Source organism: Aotus nancymaae, unplaced genomic scaffold, assembly GCF_030222135.1.
Source record: "Aotus nancymaae isolate 86718 unplaced genomic scaffold, 86718_ANA_hifiasm-v0.15.2.pri h1tg000003l, whole genome shotgun sequence".
NCBI lineage: Eukaryota > Metazoa > Chordata > Mammalia > Primates > Aotidae > Aotus > Aotus nancymaae.
The window spans coordinates 4,126,227-4,152,364 of NW_026988414.1; the positions used below are offsets into that span (position 1 = coordinate 4,126,227).

Below are 26,138 nucleotides of genomic sequence, written 5' to 3' on the forward strand. Positions count from 1 at the left end.
TCTTTCTGGCCCCACTTCCTGCTGTTGGAGACCTGGCAGATTAGTGCCCCTCTCTGGGTGTCAGTTTTGTCATCTGTAAAAGGTTAAAGTAGTCCCCACCTCATGGATTCAGAGACAGTGGACTGTCCCCAAGGCTTAGGACATAGCAGGTACTCGAGGTTTGGAGCCAACATTTTCTGTGGCATTGTCTGCCCTCGGCTGGCCCTGCCCTTCCTTGTTGGCGACATATGGCAGGAAGCCCCTGCCCCATCAGCTGTCTCCATGCTCCCTGCCTCATCCTGGGTGTCCAAGGCCCAGGGTCCGCTGATTCTGAACTCCACCCTCTCTGGGGAGGCTGCCTACTCCTACTCCTCCATCCCCTAGGAAAATGCTCACCCAACCCTTGGGCCCAGGACGCAGAGGCTCCTCTGTCCTGGCCCTGCCCTCAGGGGTGGGGTGTTTACTGCTGGGTTGGCGCAAACTGTGAGTCTTTCTGGGGGTGGTGACCTGGCAGGAGCGAAGCATCAGCCACTTCCTCCAGGCAGTCGGAGATGAACGTTGACAGGTCTGGTGGCTGGTTCGGGGTCTGCTGAAGGCTGTCTTGACCAGGAAACTGAAGACTCTCTGCTTTTGCCGCAGCAGTCCCTGTAGCTGTCTTGAGGTGAGCCCAGGGCAGGAAGCTGCCATAGCCCCGGGGATCACTGGACCTGCAGCCACTCTTTGGACCTGTTTTCCTCTTCACACCCTGGTTCCTTTGCCCCCTCAACAGACTGGCTGGAGACCTTCCCTACCTCCTCCAAGCCCAGAGGGGAAGCCAGGTAAGCCTCACAGCCTGGAGGTGTCCTAAGAGGCCCTTTCCTTAGAAGGGCCATGGGGCCAGGCTCGGAGCTCACTCACAGCTCACATACCTTCATCTTGTAAGGAACAAAATGAAACAACCTCACACCCAGGTGAGGACAGGAACATCTGGCCTCAGGGGACTGGTGGGCCCCAGCATCTAGGGTCATCTAGGCCCCTCGGCCCTCTCCAGCCTCTGTTGGGGAAGAGACAGTACTTCCTCGTTCCATACCCACTGTGTCTCTGCCGGGAGCCCAGGTCTTGGGCTGTGGAGCACCTGCGGTGTGCAGGCCCCCACCTGCCCGTCACTCTCACAGGCCTCTCCTCTCCAGCAGCCCCTCCCCTAGGCAAAAGCACAGAGAGAGAGAGGCTGGAGTCCCCAGGCCTGGCTCTCAGCCTGACTCTGCCCAGGACCGCTGCAGAGTCTTGAGCAAATTCTAGTCTCTCTGATCCGTGATCTTGGTTTCTGTGAATTGGGAGCTGGGGCAGGTGAGGGGATCTCTTAGGGCTCTTTCCAGAATACCACGGAAGGGAAAAATCCTAACAGCTCAAAGAAGTTTGCTAAGGGTCAGGAAGCAGGGAAGTACATGGGGGTCTCCTACCCCTGGGGCAGGAAGGGCCGAAGCAGAGGCCAGCTCTCCCAGACCATGGGGGAAGGGCTTGGGGGAGGACCACCAGGACTGGCCACAGCCACCATGCAGGAATGTCCTGGTGTGGCCTGGCCTGGCTCTCACAGGCCTAAGACTTCATGTAGAACAAGTCTGTGGTTATTAAACAGAAAGGCCTGGTGGAAACAGCCCTGCCACCTGGGTGTTCTCTGAGCCTGTTTCTTCCTCTGGAAAGGGGGTTAACCGCAGTACCCAACTCATAGGCCACCTTAAGGGTTCAATGAGGTGTGTTTGCAAAGTGCCTGGCACAGAGCAAGCTGCTCTGTTTCTCATCCTTGTTATTACTGTTATTGAGACGGTTATTGTCGTTCTTGGGGCCCAAGAAGGGAAGCCAGCCCTGGCAAAGCCTGCTGGAGTGAGCCTGTGCCCAGAGACATGGCAGGCCCCTCCGGTCCAGGAGTGGGGCCGAAGCACCTTCTCACTTCTGGGTGTTTGGTTCGGGTCGCTGGCCTGGGTTAGTGAGAAGGGCTGGGGACAGGATGTTTCCTTCCCTGATACCTCCCCCAACCCCCTGGGTGGCCTTGGGCTAGAGACACTCCTCTGAGTCCTCAGAAGTCAAGTTCATCAGGCCTCCCACCTGACCACCCTGACCCCACTCAGTGGTTTTCCATCCTGTTGCCTGTGGGGCGGGGTCAGCGACCTAGGAGGGCCATGGGTGGGGCTTGGTCGGAGGCTCAGGAAGCCGGTGGAGGTGGGCACCGGGGGCAGGAAGCCTCAAACCCACCCTTGCGGGCCACCCGCTCCCAGCCTGGTGGGCAGTGCCTTTACGGCCTGGAGGCTGGTCCCTGGGGGACTGCTGACCTTTGTTTTAATTGGAAACAAAGTGTTATTAACTTCCCATATAAGTACAATGCAAACAACCTAGAAGTTTATAAAGGGAAAAGTGAAGGTCGCACCCAACCTGCCCGCCCCACCTTCACTTTAATAGGGAATCAACTGCGGGTAGGCCTGTGGATTCTTCCAGACACTGTGTGTGTGCATTTACAACTACTATGCATGGATAGTTATGGCTTTTAAAAAGCAAGCAAAAAACGTATGCTATATGTTGCAGTTTGTTTTTAGAAATTAAAAAATACGTTTTAAAATATTTAAAAATATTGCGTGGGCTTGGTGCGGTGGCTAACGCCTGTGATCCCAGTACTTTGGGAGGCCAAGGGGGTGGATCGTTTGAGGTCAGGAGTTTGAGGCCAGCCTGACCAACATAGTGAAACCCCGTCTCTACTAAAAATGCAAAATTAGCCGGACGTAGTGGCACACGCCTGTAACAGTCCCAGCTACTCAGGAGGCTGAGGCAGGAGAATCCCTTGAACCTGGGAAGCAGAGGTTGCAGTGAGCTGAGATACCGCCATTGCACTCCAGGCTGGGCAACAAGAGCGAAACTCCGTCTCAAAAAAAAAAAAATTGCGTGACCATTTTCTTAAAATTTTTGGAAATTTACAGTTAAAGTAAAAGAAAAAAAAGCAGCCCAGATCTCATCATTCCAGAAATAACCACTATTAACACTAATCACTGGCCAGGCGCAGTTGCTCACGCTCGTAATCCCAGCACTTTGGGAGGCTGAGGCTGGCGGATCACCTGAGGTCAAGAGTTTGAGACCAGCCTGGCCAACATGGTGAAACCCTGTCTCTACCAAAAATACAAAAACATTAGCCGGGCGTGGTGGCTCACACCTGTAGTCCCAAATACTCAGGAGGCTGAGGCAGGTGAATCGCTTGAACCTGTGAGGTGGGGGTTGCAGTGAGCCAAGATCACACCACTGCACTCCAGCCTGGGTGACAGAGCAAGACTCCATCTCAATAAAAAACAAACAAACAAAAAACAAAAACACTAATCACTGTGATAGGCAAAAGACATTTCCTTATTTTGTTTTATTTCTTTTTTGCATCTTTTAAAATATTGTGATACGGTGTCATATTTGAAAGTTATAGGCTGGGCACAGTGGTCCACACCTGTAATCCCAGCACTTTGGGAGGCTGAGGCGGGCAGATCACCTGAGGTCGGGAGTTTGAGACCAGCCTGACCAACATGGAGAAACCCTGTCTCTACTAAAAATACAAAATTAGCCAGGCGTGGTGGCGCATGTCTGTAATCCCAGGTACTTGGGAGACAGGAGAATCTCTTGAACCTGGGAGGCGGAAGGTTTGGGTGAGTCAAGATCATGCCATTGCACTGCAGCCTGGGCAACAAGAGTGAAACTCCATCTAATTAAAAAGAAAGAAAGAAAACAAAGTTATAAAGTATAAAAATATTATGAACCTCTTGAACTCAGTCCCCACTTGAAGACCAGTTACTATAACTTGCATACCACTTCGATTCCTCCCCCATTGTTCTTGACTTTTGCTTTTATTTATTTTATTTTTTTTTTTTGAGACAGAGTCTCGCTCTGTCGCCCAGGCTGGAGTGCAGTGGCAGGATCTTGGCTCACTGCAACCTCTGCCTCCCGCCTCCCAGGTTCAAGGGATTCTCCTGCCTTGGCCTTCCAAGTAGCTGGGATTACAGGCATGCGCCACCACACCTGGCTAATTTATTTGTATTTTTAGTAGAGATGGAGTTTCACCATGTTGGCCAGGCTGGTACTGAATTCCTGATCTCAAGTGATCCACCCGCCTCCCCTCCCAAAGTGCTGGGATTATAGGCATGAGCAGTGCACCCTGCTGACTTTTGCTTTTAAAACTATAATCACTAAAAGAGACAAAAGCTGTCTCCTGTCCTTGGCTGTGAGGTGGGCTACTGCCTACTGTATGCTTAAACAATATATTGTGTAGTTTTTACTCATCTTCCCAGATGTGTCTTTTTCACTCCTTGTGTCTCTAAGATTCATCCATGTAATTGTAGCTTGTTCATTTTACCCTGCTATGTATTATTTCACAGTGAGGACCTTCCATGGTGTAAAACAATTCCATTCTCCTGTTGATGGACATGTGGGCTTTTCCCTGATATTTGTATTATTTCAAGCAATGCTGCTATGAACCTCCTTGGGCACATCTGCAAGAATTTCTCTAGGGCATGTTTACTCAGCCATGGAATGCAAATGTTTACAACTTTGTTTCCAAGGCAGTTTCTTTTTTTTTTTAGACGTTGTTTCACTCTTGTTGCCCTGGCTGGAGTGCAATGGACTGATTTCGGCTCACTGCAATCTCCGCCTCAAGCGACTCTGCCTCAGCCTCCGGAGTACCTGGGATTACAGGCGCCTGAGACCACACCCAGCTAATTTATGTATTTTTAGTAGAGACAGGGGTGAGTGATTCACCATGTGGGCCAAGCTGGTCTTGAACTCTTGACCTCAGGTGATCCACGCTTCTCGGCCTCCCAAAGTTCTGGGATTACAGGCCTGAGGCACCGCGCCGGGCTGGCAGTTCTTTAACTTGCTTTTTTTTATTATCCTGAGAGCCGATATGATATGCTTTTTTCACGTAAATATCCTGGTCATCCTTTCCTACCAAGGCATAGGGACCTGCATCATTTATTTTAACAGCCTCCTCGTGCACTTCGGCAGGCTGTGCCTTAACTTAGGCCGTCCCCTAGCAATGGCTACTTAGGTTATTTTCCCTTATGACACAGAGTGATGTCATGAATGCCCTGTTCCAAGAAGGAACTTAAATTTTCCCAGCTCTGTGAAGTTGTTCTCCCTATTTTCCAGCGGCAAGAAGAAGGGAACTTATGCGCCAAGGCAGCACAGCTGGCGGATGGCAGGGCTGGACTTGAATCTGAGGGTGAACCCTGAGTTCACCCAGGGTGACTGCAAGGTGCAAGGCTCAGGGCAGGGAGCTGGAGGCCCTCAGTGGGAAGCCCAGGGAGAAACTCAACGGAGTCCAAGCACACCGTGCTCCGGAACTCAGTTTCTGTGCGACCCCGACGGTGGGACCCCGACCCACGGAGGCAGGCAGACGCTCGACCAACACAAGGCAAGACGCATGGTGACCAGCATCGGCTTTATTGGGATCTCCAGACGACTCGAGCGGGCAGGGAGGAATCCCGCGCGCTTTCTTTGTTCGGTCGGCTTTCTAGGGACAGAGGGCCAGGGGCGGTGGAAGAGCTGACCTAGCAGGTAGTAATTGGCTAGGTTGGTTGCTGGGCAGGAAGCCTGCCGGGCGGGAGCTAGTGGGACGGAAGGTTACGGGAGAGCTGATGGGGCGGATGGTGACTGGTTTAGTGAGTTGCTGGGCGGGAAGGTTGCTGGTCTTGAGTCGGGCCAGGGTAGAGTGAGATAAGGGACCCTCCCTGCAGGGGAGGAAGGGTCTCCTTTATCGGGAATTAGGCCCTTTCCACATGGCTGGGGGACGGGGCCGAAAAGCCCTCAACCAGACATTCCCAACTCCTTAAAGAGGAAAAGGGTGGCGGTCGTCCTTCTGGCTACTTCCTGCTGACTTTGGGGCGACGTGGGGTTGGGGTAGGAGTTAGGATGTCTGGAGAGGTGTGTAGCGATATTCTGGCCGATCAGACATGGGCTGGAGCATCATTTGGTGGATGGTGACTCGCGTGAGTTCTTGGAAGCGCCGCTGTAAGAACTGTAAGAAACAAGGAGCAATGAGCAGGTGCAAACAGATGATTACCAGGGGCCCGATTAGCGGGGATAAGAGGGTATACATAGAGGAAGACCACCACGCCGTGGCATCAGCTGAAAATTTTTGATTTTGTAGGTTGGTTTTGATTTTTTGTAGGTTTTCGATTCTGGTTTCTACCAGGCCAGATTCATTAATGTAGTAGCAGCACTCTTCTTGCAAGAAGATGCAGGTGCCTCCTTGTCCCGCGGTGAGTAGGTCTAGGGCCCTTCGATTCTGTAATGCAACCTGAGCAACAGAGGTGATTTGTCTTTGGAGGGATGCAAGGGATTCAGCAGAGTTTTCAATGGCAGCCTGTAATTGAGAGGCAAGTTGGGTTATTCCGGAGTGAGTTTGGACTAGTGCTCCTCCTCCCAACCCTGCGGCTACTGCCAAGCTGACAAGGGATAGGCCTACAGCTAAAGGCAGGAATGCAGCTCTCCGGGAACGGTGGTGAGGCACTTGGAGCATTTGGTATTCTGCCGGTGAGTAGACAGTTAATCGGGGGACGAGGGTTACTGGGAGGCATAAAAGGGTTGATGGTTGGCCCTTGTGGAGGGTTTTTGACAAGGTGTTATTACACCAAAAGAACGTTCCTTGTGGAGCAGTTAAGTTGGTAGTTACTGGAAAAGTTCTGTTACAGCCAGTGAAGTTTTGGCCTAAGGAGTAGCATACTGGCAACTGTGTTAACTCAGGTGGAGTGTAGAGATTTACTTCCTTGATGGGAGAGAAGGGAGGGGTAGAGGCCGAGGTGTGGGTGTTTGGAGGGATGGGATAGGGGACAGCGACGAAAGGGGTTTGGCCTAATACGGCACACATGAAACATGAGGTGAGGTTAGTTAGTCCGGAGGCATTAGCAACCTTAAGTCCTTCCCTCAAGAAAGTCAGCCAGGAAAACGGGGATGACTGTGGCTGCAGGTGAGTGGTTAAGGCTTGTTCCTGTTGTTTTATGGCGGTATGGACTACGTGTACTGTGCGTTCATACGTTCGCCATATGTACAGATGGGAAGACGGATAGGAGGTACCAGGGGTGTTATATACTGATACCTTTTGGGGGGAGGTCCAACGACTGTCCCAGGGGTCAGGTATTTTTAGAGAGTACTCAAAGTCGCTACCTCCCTTATTGATGACTTGTATACGCGAAGGCTTTTGTGGGTTGAGGTAGCGAGGGTGATGGGAGACTGGGTCTATATTGCATGAGCTCCAGACACAACCTATGCACTGGTGCCATGAGGACGTTTTGCAGTCGCCCGGTTGCTTGTGGTAGAAGCATATAATAGGGTAGCCGGGTCCCCATGAGGCAGAAGGCACATTGTTAAAGCGAGTAAAGTTGATATATAGGAGCACTGCATCCTGTAGAGGGACAATCAGAGGTTGTAAGAAGACGATTGTGGCTGTATGGGGGAGTGTCACAAATGAAGGAGGTTTTGGTATGGTTTTCCGTTAGGTAGAACCTCCATATGTAAGGGGTGTGACCACTATGCCCTGGTAAGTTTGACAGACAGAGGGCCAGTAGGAACAGCCTTCCAACATGAGGGGGGTCCATGGAGAGCCTTTTTTACCCGAGAAAGGTGAATCCAGGACGGGACTTCAGCTATTTTTATGGCAGAAGGGGTGGTGAGGATGACTGTATACGGGCCTTCCCACCTTGGAGTGAGAGGTTTTGGGGACAAGGATTTAACAAGGACCGAGTCCCCAGGGGAGAACTTTTGGGATTGTTCAGATGGCTGGGTAGGCTGGGGAAGAGAGGCGTTAGCATGTTCACGGAGGAGACTCCGGAGAAGGGTAAAATAGGGGAGGTACCCTTCTAAGGGAGCGGCGTCAGGAGGTGGAGGGGTTGAGAGCAGGAAAGGACGGCCGTACAGCAGCTCAAACGGGCTGAGCTGTGAGGGGCCCCGAGGGGCTGCTCTTAGTCGGGCGAGGGCAATGGGAAGCGAGGTTACCCAAGACTGGCGAAGCTCTAGCATGAGCTTTGTTAGCTGCTCTTTGATGAGGCCATTGGCCCGCTCTACCTTACTGGAGGATTGTGGGTGGTAGGCGGTGTGTAACTTCCACTGAATTCCTAGGGCAGTAGAGACAGCGTTAGTAACCTTGGAGACAAAGGCAGGACCGTTGTCAGACTGGATGGTGGCTGGGAGTCCGAAGCGGGGTATAATGTCCTGGATTAGATGAGTGGTTACCGTTTCTGCAGACTCAGACGCTGTAGGGTAAGCCTCAATCCAGCCTGAAAAGGTATCAACAATGGTTAAAAGATATCGGTACTGCTTGTGTTTAGGCATGTGAGTGAAGTCAATTTGCCAATCTTGGCCTGGAAGAAACCCTCGTAATTGGTGGAGTTGCTTGCGGGGGTGGCAGGACCCGAGGGTTAATCCTGGCACATGTGAGGCATTTCGCATGGACCTCATGAATGGTTTGGGAGAGGCCGTCTGGATGTAGGAGTGGACTGAGGAAGTGGAGCAGGGCCTTGGGCCCGATATGAAGAGAGTTGTGAATATCCTGGATTATTTGAGTTCGTTGTTGTTTTGGGAGAATGAGAAGGTTGTGTTTAAAGGCCCACTCATTTTTAAAGGCAATTCCTGGGGTGTTTTGTAGGGATTGTTTTTCTTGGTCTGAGTAACGTGGGCTGTATGATTTGAACAGGAAATAAAGATGGGCAGGGGGCGGGTGATTCCTTGCAGTGTCCTTAGCCACCCTGTCAGCAAAGGCATTGCCTTCTGCTATTGCAGAGCCAGTGGTTTGGTGTCCCCTGCAGTGGATGATTGCCACTTTGTTGGGGAGTTGGACAGCTTGAATGAGATTTGCAATAAGTTTGCCATTTAAGACAGGGGTGCCTTTAGTGCAGAAAGGCACTAAAGAACACTAAAGAACGAGGAAGCCTCGTTCTTTCCAGATCATGCAATGGGAGTGGGCGATGAGAAAGGCGTATTTGGAGTCTGTGTAGATGTTAACCTCTTTGTCTCTGGCCCATTTTAGGGCCTGAATGAGGGCCACTAGTTTGGCCTGTTGTGAGGTGGTGCCCAAGGGAAGGGAATGAGTTTCAATGATGTCTGTTTGTGTAACTACAGCAATAGGCAGCCGTCTTGGGGCCAGAAGGATGCGGGATGGAGCTGCCGTCGACAAACAGAGTGAGGGCTGTCGGCAAAGGTGTTGACTGTAGGTCTGGGCGAGGGGACTGTGCCTCAGCCAGGATTTCAGGACAATGGTGGTCTGGAGCAGGTCCTGAGGGGCTGGGGAAGAGAGTGGCCGGGTTTAAGGCCACGCAGTGTGAAAGAGTGATGTCGGGATTTTCAATGAAGAGTAGGTGTATTAGTTGGATTCTGGATGGCCCCAGACGTGGCAGTGACCGGTGGGTGAGAAGTTCAGTCAGCCTATGGGGGGAAAACACCTGAAGGGGAAGCTGTAAATTGATTTTAAGAGCTTCAGTGGTGAGGGCAGCCGCCGCAGCCAGGGCGCGGAGGCATGGCTGCCATCCCCTTTCAGTGGGGTCGAGTTGTTTGGAGAGGTAGGCCACTGGTAAGAGGGTGTTTCCGACTGGCTGCGCTAGGACTCCTACTGCAGTGTGAGACTTTTCATCCGTGTACAGGTGAAAGGGCAGGCTGGGATTGGGTAAGGCCAGGATGGTGGATGTACATAAAGCTTTGAGGAGTGTCCTAAAAGCCTGGGTAACCGTGCCCTGGGAAGAGAGCGGTCCCGTACAGATGCGGCCTGATACAGAGGCTTGGCTAGGGCCGCATAGTTAGGTACCCAGTGGCGGAAATGGCGGAGGGTTTACAGTAAGGAACCTGGGCTAGGAGAACCTGATGTGTGGAACAAGCAGAGCAAAGGTCCGGGTGGGTACGGAGATCCCAAAAAGCCTGCACATAAGGCACCTCGCACTCTTTGCCGGTGCGGCGGCAGAAATTATCAAGATCACGAAGGATGTTGAAATCGAAAGTACCAGTCGGGGGCCGATGTGACTGGTTATCGAGCTGGTACTGAGGCCATGCCACTTGAGACAAGAAAATAAGTTTCTTTTGTCTTAAGGTTTGCGAGTATCCTAATTTGGAAAAATTTCGCAACAAACACCCAAGAGGAGTGTTAAGGGGTATTTTGGACTCTGCGTTCCCCATGGGTGGCGCGGCAGTGGTTCCCTGCCAACTACCGAGTAAATGTAGGAAGAGGCGTCCCCCAAACACTACAAATACTCGAAGAATCGGAAAGAGTAAATGTAGGACGAGGCGTCCCCCGAACACTACAAATACTCGGAGAATTGGAAAAAGGAAGAGTCAGAGAGGGCGTCCCCTGTCCGGCGCTTCCAAAAGGCTCCTGGAGCCTGGTTGGAGGATCGTGCTCAGGCCGGCCGGCGCTTGGCGAGAGATCCGTGGAGTTGGGGTTGGGAGGGACTGCCGTGCACCCCACGGGGAAGGAAAGGCAAGGCAGGAAAATAGTAATAAAATCGATCCTACCTTACTCAGAGTGCAGAACAGCCGGATCCAGAGGGGTCGCCGGGGGAGGGGGCCGCGGGCAGCCCAGCAGCCCGAACCTCCCGGGTTTCGGCACCAGGTGTGCGACCCCGACGGTGGGACCCCGACCCACGGAGGCAGGCAGACGCTCGACCAACACAAGGCAAGACGCGTGGTGACCAGCATCGGCTTTATTGGGATCTCCGGGCGACTCGAGCGGGCAGGGAGGAATCGCGCGCGCTTTCTTTGTTCGGTCGGCTTTCTAGGGACAGAGGGCCAGGGGCGGTGGAAGAGCTGACCTAGCAGGTAGTAATTGGCTAGGTTGGTTGCTGGGCAGGAAGCCTGCCGGGCGGGAGCTAGTGGGACGGAAGGTTACGGGAGAGCTGATGGGGCGGATGGTGACTGGTTTAGTGAGTTGCTGGGGGGGAAGGTTGCTGGTCTTGAGTCGGGCCAGGGTAGAGTGAGATAAGGGACCCTCCCTGCAGGGGAGGAAGGGCCTCCTTTATCGGGAATTAGGCCCTTTCCACATGGCTGGGGGACGGGGCCGAAAAGCCCTCAACCAGACAGTTTCCCCATCTGGGGTCGTGGTGGCAATAAAGAAAGCTAGAAGTGGGCCCGATCCACACTACAGGGAGCTGAAAGGCTGTTGTATTTTGGTGGTCAACCCGGGCTGCCCAGTGGGGCGACCGAGGCGCTCTCGCGGCGGCAGAAACCCGCTCCGCCTCCCCTTTCCCTTCCTCGCCCGCGCTTCCCGGGGGCGGAGCCACCCGAGGCCCCGAGGCTCCGCCCACCTCCCAGGCCGGGGCCGGCCTGGGACGGCGGCGCTAGGACCCGGCGGGCCGCGGGTGCGGCGGGGCCTGGGCGGCCTGAGGAGCGCGGACCCCGGCGCTCGGCTCCCGACACCATGTGAGGGGGCTCGGGGGCCGCGGGGGGCCGGGCGCTCCCCGCCGGAGGTGAGCTGGCGCCGCGCGGGGGCGGGGGCGGGGGCGGCGGACGCCGAGGAGGGGAGATTGCGAATCGCCGGGGATGGGGATGGATGCGGGGCCCCCGGGGGCTCTCCTAGACCCCTCTTCCCTCGGTAGCCGCGCCCCGAGGTCCCGGTCCTCGCGCCCAGGGGCTGTCGCGGGGTCCGCTGGGCCTCCTGCCGCCGACTACCCCGTCAGCGGTCCTGCCTCTTTGGGGTTAGGGCTCGGGACCCCCGGAGTGCAGGAGTTGGGGAGGGGGTTGGCGCCAGGGGCGCGCAGGGTGAGCCCCCACCAGGTGGACCCAACGGCTTGGCGTCCTGCCTCGTCTCGGAATTAGGAGCCCCCCTCCCCCTTCTCCCTGGAGCCCTCCTCCCACGCGGGCTCGTGGGTGCCTCCCGACCTGCGGGAGGACTCCCGGGGCTGGAAGAAGGAAAGCCCCCAAACAGAGGGCAGGGTGTGGCCCCCACCGGCTCCTGCTCAGCTCGCCTGCGCGTCCAGCCTTGGGGGCTGAGTCCATGCTCCGGGGCCAGTGCGCGGGTCTGCCACCTCCCCAGCCTGAGCAAGCCTTTCCCCAACAGGCCAGCACCCTCAGACCCCCGCCCCGGTGCCGGTGTCGGGCCACGTCCTGGGCGCACACCCGTTCCAGCCGAGGGGGATCCTCCAGGGAGACGAAGTCAGGCTCAGCCCTGGGCTGCTCCGTGTAAGGAGCCTGTAAACAAGGCTGCCAAGCTGGCTCTGGGCGGCCCCGCAAGGCGCTTTGCCTCTCTGAACCTCAGTCTCCTTATCTGTGAAATGGGCAACAAGAATGCCTACCATGCATTGCCGGGATTCAGTGTGTGGGTGATGCTTAAAGCGTATTCCCACACGTATTCCTTGATATTCCGGGAAAGTCGCTGGTCTGGGGTCAGGGGAGTAGGAGTGTTTTACTGACACACTGGAGAGGCGGGCCTTGAGCAGTGAGTAACCGCAAGACTAACGGCTTCTGGCATTGTGGGAGCACTCTTTTTTTTTTTTTTTTGATGTGGAGTCGTCTCGTTCTGTCACCAGGCTGCAGTGCAATGGCACGATCTCGGCTCACTGCAACCTCTGCCTTCTGGGTTCAAGCGATTGATTCTCCTGCCTCAGCCTTCTGAGTAGTTGGGACTACAGGTGCGTGCCACCACGCCCAGCTAAGTTTTGTATTTTTGGAGAGACGGGGTTTTACCATATTGGCCAGGATGGTCTCGATCTCTTGACCTCGTGATCCGCCCGCCTTGGCCTCCCAAAGTGCTGGGATTACAGGCGTGAGCCACTGCGCCCGACCAATGTGGGATTATTTTCAAGCCCTTCGTGCCCCTTGCCACATCTGCTTGAATCCTTCCAACAATCTAAGTTACCGACTCTTATTGTTCCCATTTCACAGATGAGGAAACTGAGGCTCAGAGAGGTCACATGGCTTGCTCGAGGCCCCCCAGCCAGTAAGTGGTGAAACCGGGATTCGCAGTGGCACCTGACATGCTGCACTGACATGGCCTTCTCAGAGCAGGATTGTGACGGGGCGGACCAGGGGGACGGTGGTCCTGGCTGAGGGCACAGCTCGGGCAAAGGTGGGAAAGTGGGGGGCGGGTATGGGGCATCCTCAGGAAAGGGTGGCCACGCGTTATAAGATAGAGGCGGCTGGAACCGTGGTTGCCTTGAATGTCGAGGTCTCAGGGTTCATGGGGCCACCCCAGGATTCTGGACTCCTGTTTTTTGCTCTAACGGTCTGTGAGGGCAAGAACAAGCCGCTCCTCGCTTCTTATGAGGCCCCTTCTGCTGTATACCGCGAGGCCTGGACTAGATGGGAGTCCGGGCCTCCCTGACTGGCTGTGAGGGGCCGGCCCTGGAGAAACTTGAAGCCGGGCTCAGGACGAGGGGGGCTCCCACGGGGAGGGGGTGGGGCTGGAGAGGGGGCGGGGCCAGGACCTAACCAACCAGGAGCTAGGTGTGTGCGCCAAGCCTCCTCTGGCCTGAGATTCTCTGGCTATTCCTGGTGGCCCTGTAGGAGTAAACAGCGGCTAGGTCAGCGGGTGGAGAGAGTGGCAGCCCCAGTTTCCTCCCTCGGCACTCCCGCCCGCCCTGCCCCCTGCCTGTCTGCTGGAGGTGGTCTGGACACAGTACTTTTTCCCTTTCACAGGTGGGGAAGTGGAAGTCTGGAAAGGAGCTGGGTCCTGGGTGGTGGGAGAGGGAGCGGTGGGGTGTGCGGAGCAGAGCTGGGCCGGCCTCCTCACTGCCAGGTCTCCAGAGGCCCCCCAGCCACCTCTGAGACTGTGATTACAGCCATTTGACAGATGTGGAGTCAGCCCTAGCAGAGACTGCAGGGCCTGGACTAGAACCGAGCCTCTGACACTTGAGTCTGTGCCCTTAGAGAGATCCTACTTGTTAATGCATTCGTTCATGCAGCGATATTCCTGCATCTCCATGGCTATGGAGGCACAGGGGAAACTGAGTGAGGACCTGGGTGGGCTGTACCCTGCAGGCAGCTCTTAGCCTGGGGGGATGGAAGGACCTAAGGGAGTTCCTGGTCCGTGAGAGGCTTGGAGGATGAGTGGGAGTCAGGAGGCCGTAGGAGGGAGGGCGTTCCAAGCCAACCTGAGAGGGAGTAAGAGCAGAGGAGTTTGGGGGCTACAAGGGTGTTGCTTTATTCTGACGCCACAGAGAACCAAGGCAGGGTTTAGAGCAGGTGTTAATGGGGCGGGCTCCTGCTGCATGGAGGTCAGGTCCTCCAGCAGGGGAGCCAGCTTTGGCCCTGCCAGCTCCCTGGGTGTGGGAAGGCCCCTGCTCAGGGAGGAGAATGGGCAGAGCTCTGCTGCCACCAGGCTGTGGGACTGCAGTCAGATTCCTGCCCTTTCTGGCCCTCAGTGTCTCCATCTGCAAAATGGGTACAGTCCTCATCCTTAAAGTTCTGGGTGCATAGAAGAGCTAGTTGGGGGCAGAGAAGGTGTAGCCTTTGGCTTGCTGGACCCAAAGGAGGACCCCCAGGCCATAATAACCCTTTCTGGTGGCTTGCAGGTGTGAACCCACATCCCTGTCCCCAGGGCCACCTGCAGGACGCCGACACCTACCCCTCAGCAGACGCAGGAGAGAAATGAGTAGCAACAAAGTAAGTCTCCCTTCATTTCTTATCCGCATTGAGTCTCTTACTTCCCTCTATGGAACTGGTTCCTTTGGACCTATCTCAGATTCTGGCCACCACCAGTCTCTCCCTCCCCTCAAGAAGCCACTAGTGCTTGGGAGGCCCAGGTTTAAGCCTTGGTTTGGCCACTGATCTGAGTGGCTTAGGGCAAGCTCCTGCCTGTGCCTCGGCCCAGGGTCAGTTCTGCCCTCCCTGGTCTGTCTATGGTGGTCAGGGACTAGCTGAGGTGCCTGTGGAGTGCTGTGCAGGAAAGAGGGGTGGGCAGGTGGAGGTGAGCAGGAAATGGGGGGAGGGTGCACTGGTCAGAGTCAAAGGTGATGCTGCCTGAACGTGACCCTGAGAATGTCAGGATTCCCCATCGTTCTTTCATTCATTCATGCGTTCCTGAGCACCTACTACATGACTGGCCCAGCATGCCCCTTCCCTAGGATCCACTGCAGCCTTGGTGGAGCCTGAGGTTTGGAAATGGGATGGAGTCTCTAATCAGGAGAAAGAAACTACACAGTGATTACACAGGAAAAGTTTAATGCAAAAAATTATTGATTGTAATAGGACACTGGAGTAACAAGGGATTGGAATTCTGAGGCATACAGGAATAGCAGATGTTCATCTAAGGAGATCCCCTGCCCCTACAAAGGCTGAGTTCCAGGCCTTGCTGAAGAAGGCCTAGCTATGGCCCACTGGATGGCTCTAGTACGAAGCTGGCCTAGGGAGGGGAAGCCACCAGCCTCCAGGTGCTGCAGGTGGTTGAGTGCGCTGTGGGAGCTGGACTTCAGAGAAGCTGTGATCACAGCATGAGCCAGAGGCAATGTGCCCGAGTTGCTGGCACTCCTGGCCTCTGGTCAGTGGCTAAGATGCCCTTCCTGGAAAGGCTGTGTCCACTGAAGGAGCCTCCCTAGCAAGCCCACCAGAACCAAGAAGCAAATGCTTTTCCTCCTGCAGTGTCTGTCCAGCACCTTCTAGTCACAAAGCTTAATATGCAGCTAACTGACAAGGGAAAATATTTAAAGGGCCCAGATCCACTTCCACAGAGCAGACAAAAAGGATAAACTTGGAGCTAGAGGCAATACATTGGAGAGTTACTGTTGGCAGAAGACCTGGACCCTCTCACTCAGATGTCCCACCTGTCTTTAGACACCCTCTTAGTTGCAGCTGTAGGGAATCCTGACACATTCAATCCAGTGCAATAAACCCTCCCTGAGAACCTTCTGTGTTCCGGGCCCTGCCCTGGGATCTGGGATAAAGTGGGGAGCAAGGCTGACCTAGTCCCAGAGCTTACAGTGTAATTGGAGAGATGGCAGTTTGAATGCTGTGTGATCAGTGTTGTGATGGGGGTACTGAGGCAGCTGAAGGAGACCTTCCTGGAGGAAGTAGTGCCTGGACTGGTCTGCAACAAAAAACAGGAGTTAGCCAGGCATGGTAGGTGGCAAGGAGCTGGGGTGCTGAGCCTTCCTGGCAGCTGGGCCCTCACTGGCCTCTCCCCTCTCCAGGAACAGCGGTCAGCAGTGTTCGTGATCCTGTTTGCCCTCATCACCATCCTCATCCTCTACAGCTCCAACAGTGCCAATGAGGTCTTCCATTACGGCTCCCTGCGGGGCCGTAGCCGCCGGCCTGTCAACCTCAAGAAGTGGAGCATCACTGACGGCTATGTCCCCATTCTCGGCAACAAGGTAGCGCAGCCACTTTGGGGAGCTCCCTGGGACCTGGCTGGTGGCAGCTCCTCCCCACTGCTCGGCATCACCACTTCCCCCACTTCCTTCTTTCCTGAATGAAAGGTGGACCCTGGGAGTCGAGGCCCTACCTCCGGTGATTTCAGCTCCTTGCTTGCTGTGTGACCTTGGATAAGTGCCTGCCCCTCTCTGGGCCTCAGTTCTCTCCAAGTCTCCACACTCATTGCTAATATCCTACCATCTCCTGAATCAGAATCCTTTTGGAAATGTGTTATTGTTTTCACTGCTTTCTGTCTCTGCTGGGGAGCCCACACAGGGTTGAGAGCAGAACACTGGGACATTTGACAACACAAAAGTAGTAATAATACCGGCTTTTGTGTGTGTGCCCTTTATCAAGTGCCTGTGTGTGCCAGGCACTTTGATCACCAGTAATCCCCATACAAGCCCTATGAGGGCAGCATTATTATCCCCCTTGATGAGACTGAGTAACCAAGGCTCAGAGAGGTGAAGTCACTTGTCTAAGACCACACAGCGAGGGAAGGAAGGAGATGGTATTTTCCTACCCCCTGCTAAGTTGTAGCTGCAAAGAGGCCAAAAGTCATTCCTGGGGACTTCCATTTGCCTTGGGTAGCCATGAAATTCAGGTTGTATTTCTGGGGTTCATCCTGTAGTATCTCTTTCTTCTTCCTCACTGACCCTCCTATATTTTCTTCAGGGCCTTTGCATGCAAAATGTAGAGCCTGGGCTCTGGCCACATCCTCACTAGGAAAGGGCACATTAGCAAGTGTTTGGAGACAGATTTACATCAAAGTGAGTCTTTCTTTACCCTAAGAACCCTTGAAAGAGGAATGAAGGTGGGACAGCTTGAGTGTGGGTGATGTGGAAAGGAGAGGCAGAGCCTGGCTTTCAGTGTTTCCAGCATCATAGAGGAAGCCAGAAAAACTAGCGCTCAGAAAAGTGGGAGCGCCAGTCAAGGTACGTGGGATGTGTTGGTGGATCTTGGAGTAAGGGCTCAGGGAAGGCTGACTTGGAGGAGGTGGCATTTGAGCTTAGCCTTAAAGGGTGAATGGGAATTCCATGGGCAAGAAATAGACCCCAGAGAGCATGTGGTTCCAACCCATTCATTTCAGCCATGGAGAAACAGGCCTAGAGTGGCTTTCATACCTTCCTTAATAACAAGATGGTTCTTGTTTCTGGGTGATGTGGAAATGTCATGGGTACCTTTGGAAGATGTCCTCTTTGGAGAGCTGGGGATCTGTGGTCACTTAGACTTGGGTTCAAATCCTGGCACTGTGCTTCTCCACTTTATGACCTTCTGTTCTCCCACTTGTTGACTCTGCCTCGACTGAATGGCCTTCTTTTGGTTTTCAGTGCACCACCTTTATTTCCACATTGGAGCCTTTGTGCTGGCTGTTTCTCCTGCCTTGAATATGTTTCCCTAGGTGGTTCTTCACCCTTCATATCTCAGCTCAGAGAGGCCTCTCTGTTACAACCTGACAGCTTCTTCTTGCCTGCTGCCCAGAAAAAGCCAATACACTGAGACTGTGGGTGTTGCAGCAGAGAAAGATTTTAATAATTGCAGGGCCAGTCAAGAAAGGAGATGAGGGATATTTCTCAAATCTGCTTCCCCCAGAATTTGGAAGCTAGGGTTTTTTAAGAATAGTTTGGCAGGCAGGAAGACTAGAGAATGGTTGGGGATGAAATCATAGAAGTGTTGAAACTGTCTTCACTCACCGAGTTAGTTCCTGGGTGGGAGCCATGGGTCACTGGTCTGGTTGGCATCCATTGGTCCACCAGATTGCAAGGTCTGAAAAATATCTCAAACACTCAGGTTTTACAATAATGATGTTATCTATGTTAAAAACAATAATGACGTTATCTATATTTTAAAAAGCAAACTAAGAAACAATGACTATCTATAATTCAACTATAGCTACATCTTAGCAGAAAAGCAAGCTAAGAGATAATGACTGGTTATAGTTTATGCCTACAGCTTGACAGACAGGTGTACAGGGGGTGAGATAATCAATTATTAGTGACCACCTTCTATCAAACTGACTATATGCAGGCAATCATGCATCCAGGAAGAGCAGGACATAAGTAAAACAAATGATTTTACTATACCTGTATCCTAGCAGAGTCCAGGCCTCTATCTCAATTGTTACCTTGTGGCCTTTTATTAATTTTACAAAGATAGTTTTAGTCCCCAAGCAAAGTGGAGTTTCGTTTTGGGAAGGGGCTGTTACCATCTTTGCTCCAGAGTTAAACTGTAAAGTAAATTCCTCTTGTAGTTAGCTTGGCCTATGCACAGGAATGAGCAAGGGTGGTTAGACTGTGAAGTCAGAAACAGGATGGAGTCAGTTATGTTAGATTCCTCTCACTGTTACAATTTTTTGGCAAAAGTGGTTTCAACTCCAGGCCACCTTTCTAAAGTAGCCCCAGCTGCAGTCACTGTTGGGTCACTTGCCCCTATTTCTCCTCCCCTCCCCTCGAATTGCTCCCCCCCCCTTTTCCCCTCCCCTACCTTTCTCTTCTTTCCTCTCCTTTTTAAACCTTTCCTTTGCTTTTTCCTCTTTCCTTTCCTTTTTTTTTTCTTTTCTTTGTTTCTTCTTTCCTTTCTTTTTTTCGACACAGTCTTGCTCTGTTGTCCAGGCTTGAATGCAGCGGCACGATCTAGGCTCACTGCAACCTCTGCCTCCCGGTTCAAGCAATTCTTGTGCCTCAGCCTCCCAAGTAGCTGTGATTACATGCACACGCCACCACACCAGGCTAATTTTTGTATTTTTTGGTAGAGACAGGGTTTCACCATATTGGCCAGGCTGGTCTCGAACTCCTGAACTCAAGTGATCCGCCTGCTTCGGCCTCCCAAAGTGCTGGGATTATAGGTGTGAGTCACTGCACCCAGCCATTTGGCCCTATTTCCCTTTTTTTCCTGGCATGTATCATGTGCATTCTGGTCTGTATCCCCACATGTTTCTTGAAGGCAGAAGCCTGGTTTGTTCTGCTCCTTGCTCTGCCCCGTGACTTGGCCATTAGCCAGCTTGCTATCAATGTGTGCTGAATGTTCAGTGAATGGGCCTCGAGTTTCCCTGTCTTTAAAATGGGCATAACAATTCCTGGGTCCTGGAGACCTGGATGTATGGAGCACAGGCCCCAGCACGGAATGGCCATAATAATGTTGACTTTCCTTGTCCCCCAGACGCTGCCCTCTCGGTGCCACCAATGTGTGATTGTCAGCAGCTCCAGCCACCTGCTGGGCACCAAGCTGGGCCCTGAGATTGAGCAGGCTGAGTGTACAATCCGCATGAATGATGCGCCCACCACGGGCTACTCAGCCGATGTGGGCAACAAGACCACCTACCGCGTAGTGGCCCATTCCAGTGTGTTCCGCGTGCTGCGGAGGCCCCAGGAGTTCGTCAACAGGACCCCTGAAACCGTGTTCATCTTCTGGGGGCCCCCGAGCAAGATGCAGAAGCCCCAGGGCAGCCTCGTGCGTGTGATCCAGCGGGCGGGCCTGGCGTTCCCCAACATGGAAGCATATGCCGTCTCTCCCGGCCGCATGCGCCAATTTGACGACCTCTTCCGGGGTGAGACGGGCAAGGACAGGTACCAGCCTCCCGCCTGCCCCTCTGGCCAGCCCTGTGCTCCCTCTCAGCATGCTCTGTCCTGAGGCCTGTTGCTCCCAGCATGCACTGCTCTGAGGGGATGGTCAGGTCCTGCTGTCCTCTGATTGGGCCTCCTAGGAGAGTTCTCGTCATGTCCAGCTGTTCATATGGATCTTTTCCAACATGCTCTGCATGACCTGGTTTGCCCAAGAGAGCTTCCTCCTGCCATACCTTGCTCTGAGGGCACAAGGGCTTCCACCCAGCATGCTCTGCTCTGAGGTTGCATAGTCACTCCTAGCATCTTTCTGAGAGAAGCTCCCCATAGTGTACACAATGTAAAGTCTTGTCTGTTCCCAGCATGTCTGCCCATAGTCGCTCCTGGCATGCTCTGTTCCAGGGATACATCACTCCCAGCATGCCCTGCTGTGACTCATCTCCCTGGGAAAGCTAGGCCAGTGCTGCCCAATAGAAATCTATGTGAGCCACATATGTAATTTATTTTCATAGTAATCACGTTTAAAAATCAGTGAATAGGTGCATGTGGTGGCTTGCACCTGTAGTCCTAGCTACTCAAGAGGCTGAGGCAGGAAGATCACTTGAGCCCAGGAGGTCGAGGCTGCAGTGAGCCATGATGATGCCACTGCACACCAGCCAGGGTGACAGAGTGAGACTACATCTTACATCACTTTAAGGAAAAAAGTAGTGAAAGCAACTTTAATTTTTTTTTGACCTAATGTGTTCAACTTAGCTCTTAACACGTATTTTCTTAGATTTCTACCTAAATATTTAAAACTTTTTGAGGCTATTATAAATGGTATTAATATTTTTTGTTCCCAATTGTTAATTGCTAATATATAGAAACGGCATACAGAAATTGATTTTTGTGGCCGGCTGCAGTAGTTCATGCCTTAATCCCAGCACTTTGGGAGGCTGAGGCGGATGGATCACGAAGTCAGGAGTTCAAGACCAGCCTGGCCAACAGGGTGAAATCCTGTCTCTACTAAAGATACAAAAAATTAGCTGGTCATGGTGACATGCACATGTAATCCCAGCTATTCAGGAGGCTGAGGCAGGAGGATTGCTTGAACCCGCGAAGCAGAGGTTGCAGTAAGCAGAGATTGCACTCCAGCCTGGGTGACAAGGAGAGACTCTGCCTCAAAAAGAAAGATTTTTGTGTGTTGACCTTGTATCCTGTAACCTTCCTAAAGTCACTTATTGGTTCTAGGAGATTTTTTGTTTGTTTGTTTGTTTTGTTTTTGAGACAGAGTCTTGCTCTGTTGCCCAGGCTGCAGTGCAGTGACACGATCTCAGCTCGTTGCACTTCCGCCTCCCAGGTTCAAGCTATTCTCCTGCCTCAGCCTCCCAAGCAGCTGGGACCACAGGCGTGCGCCACCACACTTGGCTGATTTTTGTATTTTTGGTAGAGATGGGGTTTCACCATGTTTGCCAGGCTGGTCTTAAATTCCTGACCTCAGGTGATCCACCCGCCTCTGCCTCCCAAAGTGCTGGGATTACAGCATGAGCCAACGTGCCCAGCGTTCTCGGAGATTTTTGTAGATTCTTTCAGATTTTCCATGCAGATAATCATGTGGCATGCAAATAAAGACAATTTTATTTCTTCCTTTCTGATTTGTATGCCTGTTTCTTCTTTTTGCTTTATTGCACTGGCTAGGATTTTCAGTACAATGTTGAATTGTGTTGGAAATGGTGAGAGCGGACTTCCTTGCCTTGATCCTAGTCTTAGGGAGAAAGTATTGGGAGAAAGTATCCCGTCTTTCATCATGATGTATGATTTTAGTTACAGGTGTTTTGTAGCTACCTTTTAGCAGGTTGAGGAAGTTCTCTTCTCTTACTAGTTTGCTGAGAATTGTTATTGGTACAGGATATTGAATTTTATGAAATGTTTTTCTGCAGCAATTTATATGATCATGTGGTTTTTCTTAAGACTATTAATATGGTGGATTATATTGACTGCTTGTTTTTGTTTTGTTTTGTTTGAGACAGGGTCTTGCTCTGAGACCCAGGCTGGAATGCAGTGGCATGTTTATGGCTCACTGCAGCCTCCACCTCTCAGGCTCAAGTGATCCTCTCATGTCAGCCTCTCTAGTAGCTGGGAGTACAGGCATGCAACACCATGCCTGGCTAATTTTTGTATTTTTAGTAGTGACTGGGTTTTGCTGTGTTGCCCAGGCTAAGATTTTTGAATACTGAATCAGCTCTGTACTTCTGGAATAAAACATAAAGTTTTATTTATTTATTTATTTTTTAATTTTTTAAATTTTTTTTTTTTTTAAGACGGGGTTTTACCATGTTGGTCAGACTGGTCTTGAACTCCCAACCTCAGGTGATCCGCCCGCCTTGGCCTCCAAAGTGCTTGGATTACTAATAGGCATGAGCCACCATGCCTGGCCTATTTATTTATTTTTATTTGGAACACACCCTGTTCCACACTCACTTGTTTGGAATGTATGTATTTATTTTTTATTTTATTTACTTATTTTTTTTTTGAGACAAAGTCTTGCTCTGTGGCCCAGACTGGAGTTTTGTGTGCGTGTTCATGAGAGGTTTTTTTAGTACTGTCTTTGCTTGGTTTTTGCCTCAGGGACATGCTGGTCTCAGAAAATGAATCGGGAAATGTTCCCTCTTCTATTTTCTGGAAGAGACTGTGTAGAATTGTGCTTATTTCTCTTGAAGTATTTGGTAGAATTTGCCAGTGACAGTATCTGGGCCCAGAGAGTTCTTTTTCAGAAGATTTTAAGCTGTGAATTCAATTTCTTTACTAATTACAGGGTATTCAGGTTGTCTATTTCATCTTGTGTAAGTTATGGTCGTTTATGGGTTTTAGGGAATTGGTCCATTCTATCTAAGTTGTCCAATGTCTGTATGTGGTTGTTTGTGAATTTTCTTATTCTCCTTCTAATGTCTATAGGGTCTTCGGTGGTGATTGTCTCTCTTTTATTCCTGATATTGATGATTTATGTCTTCTGTTTTTTCTTTGTCAATTTTGCCAGAGGATTTTGTTTTTGTTTTTGAGATAAAGTCTTGCTCTGTCACCCAGGTTGGAGTGCAATGCCATGATCACAGATCACTGCAGCCTCAACCTTCTGGACTTAAGCAATCCTCTCACCTCAGCCTCCCAGGTAGCTGAGGCCACAGGCACATGCCACCACACCTGGCTAAGTTTTAATTTTTTGGACTCACTATGTTTCCCAGCCTGGTCCTGAAGTCCTGGGATTACGGGCATGAGCTGCTACACCTGGCATCCATTCTTTTTTCCACACTACCTAAGAAAATGCAGTGTGTATTTACACGTACAGCCCATCTCAATCACACATGGCTAGTGGCCACTGTAGTGTGAGCACAGCTCTTGGTTCTGGGCTACTCCTCCAGGCCTTGCTCTGAACTGCAGTCACTCCAGCAGGAACTCATCTGATTAGTCTCCCCTTAGGAGTTTGCTTCTAGCATTAGCACAGCTGTTTTTAGCATACTCTGTGGTCATAGCCACTCAGCCTGCCCAACTGTGACCCGGCTCCCCAGGAGACAATTCATTCCCAGCATGCCGTGTTTCCGTTCTTCTCCTCAAGGGAGCTCCCTCCACACCCCTTACCTCTGCCTGGACAGCCCTCTTCCACATGCCATGCTCCCACAGTGAGGCTGGACTTGGGGTAACTGAGGTGGGGATGGGGCCCCAATGGGTGGATGGGGGAAGTTCCAGGGAACTCCATGTGGGTGACCCTGGGTCACCTGCCCCCATCTCTGCTGGCATGTGCCCTCATCATGACCCCTCTCTGTCCCCAGGGAGAAGTCTCATTCGTGGTTGAGCACAGGCTGGTTTACCATGGTGATCGCGGTGGAGTTGTGTGACCACGTGCACGTCTATGGCATGGTCCCCCCCAACTACTGCAGGTGAGCCCTCCTTGCCGGTGCCCTCCCAGGACAACACCCAGGCACTGGCTGCAGGATGGAGCTGGTGGGGGCCTGGAAACCTTGGCTGGAGGTGCCTTTGAGGGACTCTGCTTCATTGTTTTTAAACTGTTCTGCAGGAATGTAGGCTTCTTCTGCTTCCTCAGGGGCCTCCACTCCAAGCTCAGCCAGAGTTTATTTATTAATAACTATTAGTAGTAGCATTACATGAAAAGCCCACTAGGGGACAGTTATACTTTACTGAATACTGACCAGGTACAAAGCATGGCTACATGTATTAGCTCACTTACTCTTCACAGCAACCTTAAGGGATAAGGACTGTTATTCTTTCCATTTATTAAATGAGAAAAACTGAGAAGGATGTTTATGAGTAGCTGGAGGTCCCCAAACAGCAGGAAGAGGGGCCAGGCTCCAGTGCCCACAGCCCTCACCACTGCTCTACACTGCCGCCCTCTTGGGGAAAGGAAAAAGTGCCACTGCATTAAAAAAAAAAAAAAAAAAGTTTGGTGGTTACAAACCTAATGTACCCTGCACTTATTTTACTGATGGGGAAACTAAGGCCCCAAGAGGCATGAGGATTTCTCCCTTTGAGGTCCTACGGCAGGTGAGGGGCTGACAGGGCAAAGATCCTGCCAGTGCCTACCCTGGCCTGATGACGCCCATCTTCTCTGTCCCAGCCAGCGGCCCCGCCTCCAGCGCATGCCCTACCACTACTACGAGCCCAAGGGGCCGGATGAGTGTGTCACCTACATCCAGAATGAGCACAGCCGCAAGGGCAACCACCACCGCTTCATCACCGAGAAGAGAGTCTTCTCGTCGTGGGCCCAGCTGTACGGCATCACCTTCTCCCACCCCTCCTGGACCTAGGCCAACCTAGCCTGTGGGACCTCATGAGGGTCAGAGGAGATGCGGCCTCCGCCCAGCCGCTGGGCCAGAGATCATTTTCTGGCCAATCAAGGCTCACTGGAGTGTCTCCCAGCCAATCAGGGCCTTGAGGAAGATGTATTCTTCAGCCAATCAGGGCCTTGAGGAGGATGTATTCTCCAGCCAATCAGGGCCTGGGGAATCCGTTGGCCAATCAGGGATTTGGGAGTCTATGTGATTAATCAGGGGTGTCTTTCTTGTGCAGTCAGGGTCTGAGCACAGTCAATCAGGGTAGAGGGGTATTTCTGAGTCAATCTGAGGCTAAGGACATGTCCTTTCCCATGAGGCCTTGGTTCAGAGCCCCAGGAATGGACCCCCCCAATCACTCCCCACTCGGCTGGGACAATGGGGTCCTGTCCTAAGGAGCTGAGAACTTGGTGTTGCCCCCTCAAGTCCTAGCACCAGAAAGAGAGATTGTGTGGGTGTAGAAGCTGTTTGGAGGCCGGGCCAGAGAATTTGCGGAGTTGTGGAGGTTGTGGGGGTGGTAGGGAGGTCCCAGAAGTGGGAGGCTGGCGTCCAGGTCTTGGCTTTGCTCTGAGTGACCTTGGACAAACCCTTTCCCCTCTCTGGTACCCTTCTGCCCACGCCAGTTTCCAGTGTGGAGTCTGAAACCCTTTCCACCTCCCCTGCAAGCACCCTCGGGTCTGTCCTTCCCATGTGGGCCCCCACCCCCAGCCATTATCCCTTGCTGGGAGGCTCAGCTCTTTAGGGTGTCTGGGGTGACCTTCTCCACCTCCTGGAAAACTTTAGGGTATTTTTGCGCAAACTCCTCCAGGGTCGGGGGACTCTGAAGGGAATAGGACAAACCTTAAGCTGTTTTCTTAGCCCCTCAGCCAGCTGCCATTAGTTTGGTCTTAAAGGGTCAGGTCTCCTTTTCTGCCCTCCAGCAGGGAGGTTTTCCAACTGTTGGAGGTGCCTTTGGGGCTGTCCCTTTGTCTGGAGCCACTGGGGGCTTCCAAGGGTCTCCCCTGACCCCCTGTCGTCCTGGGATGGCTGCCGTGAGCTGTGTCACCTGGGTTCTGTCCTCTGGCTCTGTATCAGGCACTTTATTAAAGCTGGGCTTCAGTGGAATGTGTTTGTCTTCTGCTCTTCTGGAGCCTGAAAGAGAAAGGCTTCAGGAGGAGGCTGTGAGGCTGGAGGGATCAGACAGAGGAGGCCAGCAGCTAGCCATTGCACACTGGGGTGATGGGTAGGGGCAGCGACTGCCCCAGACTTGGTTTTATAATGATTTGTACAGGAATAAACACACCTATGCTCTGGCTTCATGTGCTGTGTTTCCTGGGTCTAGTGCAGCCCTCTGGGCCAGCGCTGCTTGCGGCCTCAGAACCATGTCCTCCAGTCGGGGGCTCTCAGTAAAGCCATCCTCAGCGTTTTCAGCAGCCAGTGGCCAGTGAGTTGTATATTGTGCAGCTTGGGTGGAGACCTGGGA

General features: G+C 52.5%; 1 protein-coding gene across 11 annotated transcripts; it reads left to right on the forward strand.

The window, feature by feature from the left end:
* The first annotated feature begins 458 nt into the window (after window positions 1–458).
* ST6GALNAC6 (ST6 N-acetylgalactosaminide alpha-2,6-sialyltransferase 6) lies at window positions 459–24,755 on the forward strand. 11 transcript variants are annotated; one of them, XM_012458077.3, is made up of 8 exons: window positions 542–640; window positions 749–797; window positions 12,835–12,889; window positions 14,463–14,553; window positions 16,077–16,256; window positions 19,456–19,862; window positions 23,660–23,767; window positions 24,463–24,755. In XM_012458077.3, exons 3-8 carry the CDS (start codon window positions 12,864–12,866, stop codon window positions 24,650–24,652), a joined length of 1,002 nt encoding a protein of 333 aa, XP_012313500.1. In that variant the 5' UTR covers window positions 542–640; window positions 749–797; window positions 12,835–12,863; the 3' UTR covers window positions 24,653–24,755. The 11 variants fall into 11 exon arrangements, with proteins under 11 accessions (XP_012313505.1, XP_012313501.1, XP_012313504.1 ...); XM_012458082.2 differs by lacking the exon at window positions 12,835–12,889 and having other exon boundaries at window positions 459–640; XM_012458078.3 differs by lacking the exon at window positions 749–797 and having other exon boundaries at window positions 459–640.
* Window positions 24,756–26,138: the final 1,383 nt, after the last annotated feature.